This window comes from Atta cephalotes, assembly GCF_000143395.1.
Source record: "Atta cephalotes unplaced genomic scaffold scaffold00076, whole genome shotgun sequence".
Classification (NCBI taxonomy): domain Eukaryota; kingdom Metazoa; phylum Arthropoda; class Insecta; order Hymenoptera; family Formicidae; genus Atta; species Atta cephalotes.
The window spans coordinates 262,331-264,263 of NW_012130140.1; the positions used below are offsets into that span (position 1 = coordinate 262,331).

Sequence of the window (1,933 nt, forward strand, 5' to 3'; positions counted from 1 at the left end):
CCGTCTGTATACTTCTTCTTTCTTCTTCTCTCTCTCTCTCTCTCTCTCTCTCTCTCTCTCTCTCTTTCTCTCTCTCTTTTTCTTTTTTCGTCTAAAATTCTCTTGTCGATACGGTAAAGAAATGTTATTGCAACGTTAAACGTATACAAAAGACATGAACCGCTATATCCGATTACAAAAGCATTTCAATGTTCGCTCTCATTAAATCACGATAGGCAGTCTACAACACCCTTTGTCGTCTCAACTATTAAAGTGAACTCACGTTCTGGTTCGTAGGTCGGGATATTATCATATTAGTTGGTGGAACTTGTCAAAACTTAAATAAGGTAAACGTTACAGCGAACTTCTTATGCAAATTTAAATGTGTTCTTATTCAATAAATTAATTGCATCGCAGCTTTGACAATTTTCATGTGAATTGCTAACGGATACGTGTACATTGAAATTCAAAGTGTTAGTATAAGTTAATTGAGTTTATGTACAATTACAATTCTCAGTAGCTATTTTACTTTCTTGGTTTAATTAAATCACTATTTTCACTAGTATGTAGTTTTGTATATATTATAAATTAAAAGATGAAACAAAATAAAAATAATGTACGTGAGAAATCTTAATAAAGTTTCAGAAAGACGATGATACGCGAGCATTTAAAAAACGCAACATTTTTCTAAATTTTTCATACTTTTAAGCTAATATGTAACATATAAAACACGTCTATTGTTTTTGTTACATTTATACAAAAATAAGAAACTAATATCGCGAAATTTTCACTATTATTATATGGCTTTTCAATAAATATTCGAATAATAAACTCGTTGTAAGATTTATAGGATAGGATAAATTGAACTCTCGTTGTTCGTACCATGCCAGATAGCAACTCTTGAGTACTTCAGACATCTCTATGTTGAATTGCAGACAGATACCATCAGGCGACACTCGCTTTCCGTTAGCGATCCTCTTCCATGATCAAGGTGAACCACTTCTTGATCTAAGATTTCCGCTTCCGTTGCTATTTCCGGTACGGGACGCGCTAGATATTCGATTAACTGTTACCGGATACTCCAACGCTTTCATATCAAGACATCTGAACATCGATTTTCATTTTCATTTGACATATCTCATCGAGTGACTCAAACACAATTCGCAAACAAGTTCTCTATAAATTTCTTTAATTGTACACGCCAATGTTAATTTAACAAATTATAAATTAACTATTTCTCAATAATGAGATTTATCGGCGATTATATACTACACTATGATTATTACTATGCGTAATATTATTGCTAAGGATTTAATGTGTGAGTAATACGGTAAATATCAAAATCTATAACAAGTATGAGCAAACGAAAGATGAACCGAACGAATTTCACGTTCGTAATTTAACATTTAATCGGTCTTGTAACATGTAAGAGAATATTATTGACGTACTCTAATGGAATTCGTGGGCTGGCACGGGATGTTGGAATACCATTAGTAACTCCCAGGAAATTCTTGCTGCATCTATGCCGGCGGAGTTTCATGGAGCTGGAAGGCAAAACTCTTGCCATCATTGCGGGGCCGAGTGCAGTTCTCTCTCCGTCAAATTTACCCCAATCTTCTATTTAGTTTCCTTCTGAACTTCGCGGTCGTCTACGAAGCGCATGGCACAGCATGTCACACAATTAACGATTCGCTTAACATGTTAACTTTGCTTGGTTAAGTGAGATCCGCTCATGACTCGACATCTTGCTCGGCTCTGCGCTTTCCGGATTGCCGGAATGGGTTGACGATTTCATTCTCTACGCGGTGTTCTTCGGGATATTAAACGTTTTATCCCGGAATCCCGAGGTGATAAATTTTATACGTTACATCGCTGAAATTCCACACGTCTGTCGTAGTATCCGTGTGGATGGGCGCAAATCTCATTGAGCGTAGATCTCCTCGACGTAACATGC

General features: G+C 36.2%; 1 protein-coding gene across 1 annotated transcript in view; it reads right to left on the reverse strand.

The window, feature by feature from the left end:
* The window catches only part of LOC105624348, an 18,554-nt gene extending 17,005 nt beyond the window's left edge, over positions 1-1,549 (reverse strand). Inside the window, exon 1 of the mRNA XM_012205708.1 lies at positions 1,428-1,549. Coding sequence (XP_012061098.1) covers positions 1,428-1,549 — 122 coding nt within the window. The remainder of the gene's footprint in view (positions 1-1,427) is intronic.
* Between the last annotated feature and the right edge of the window lie 384 nt (positions 1,550-1,933).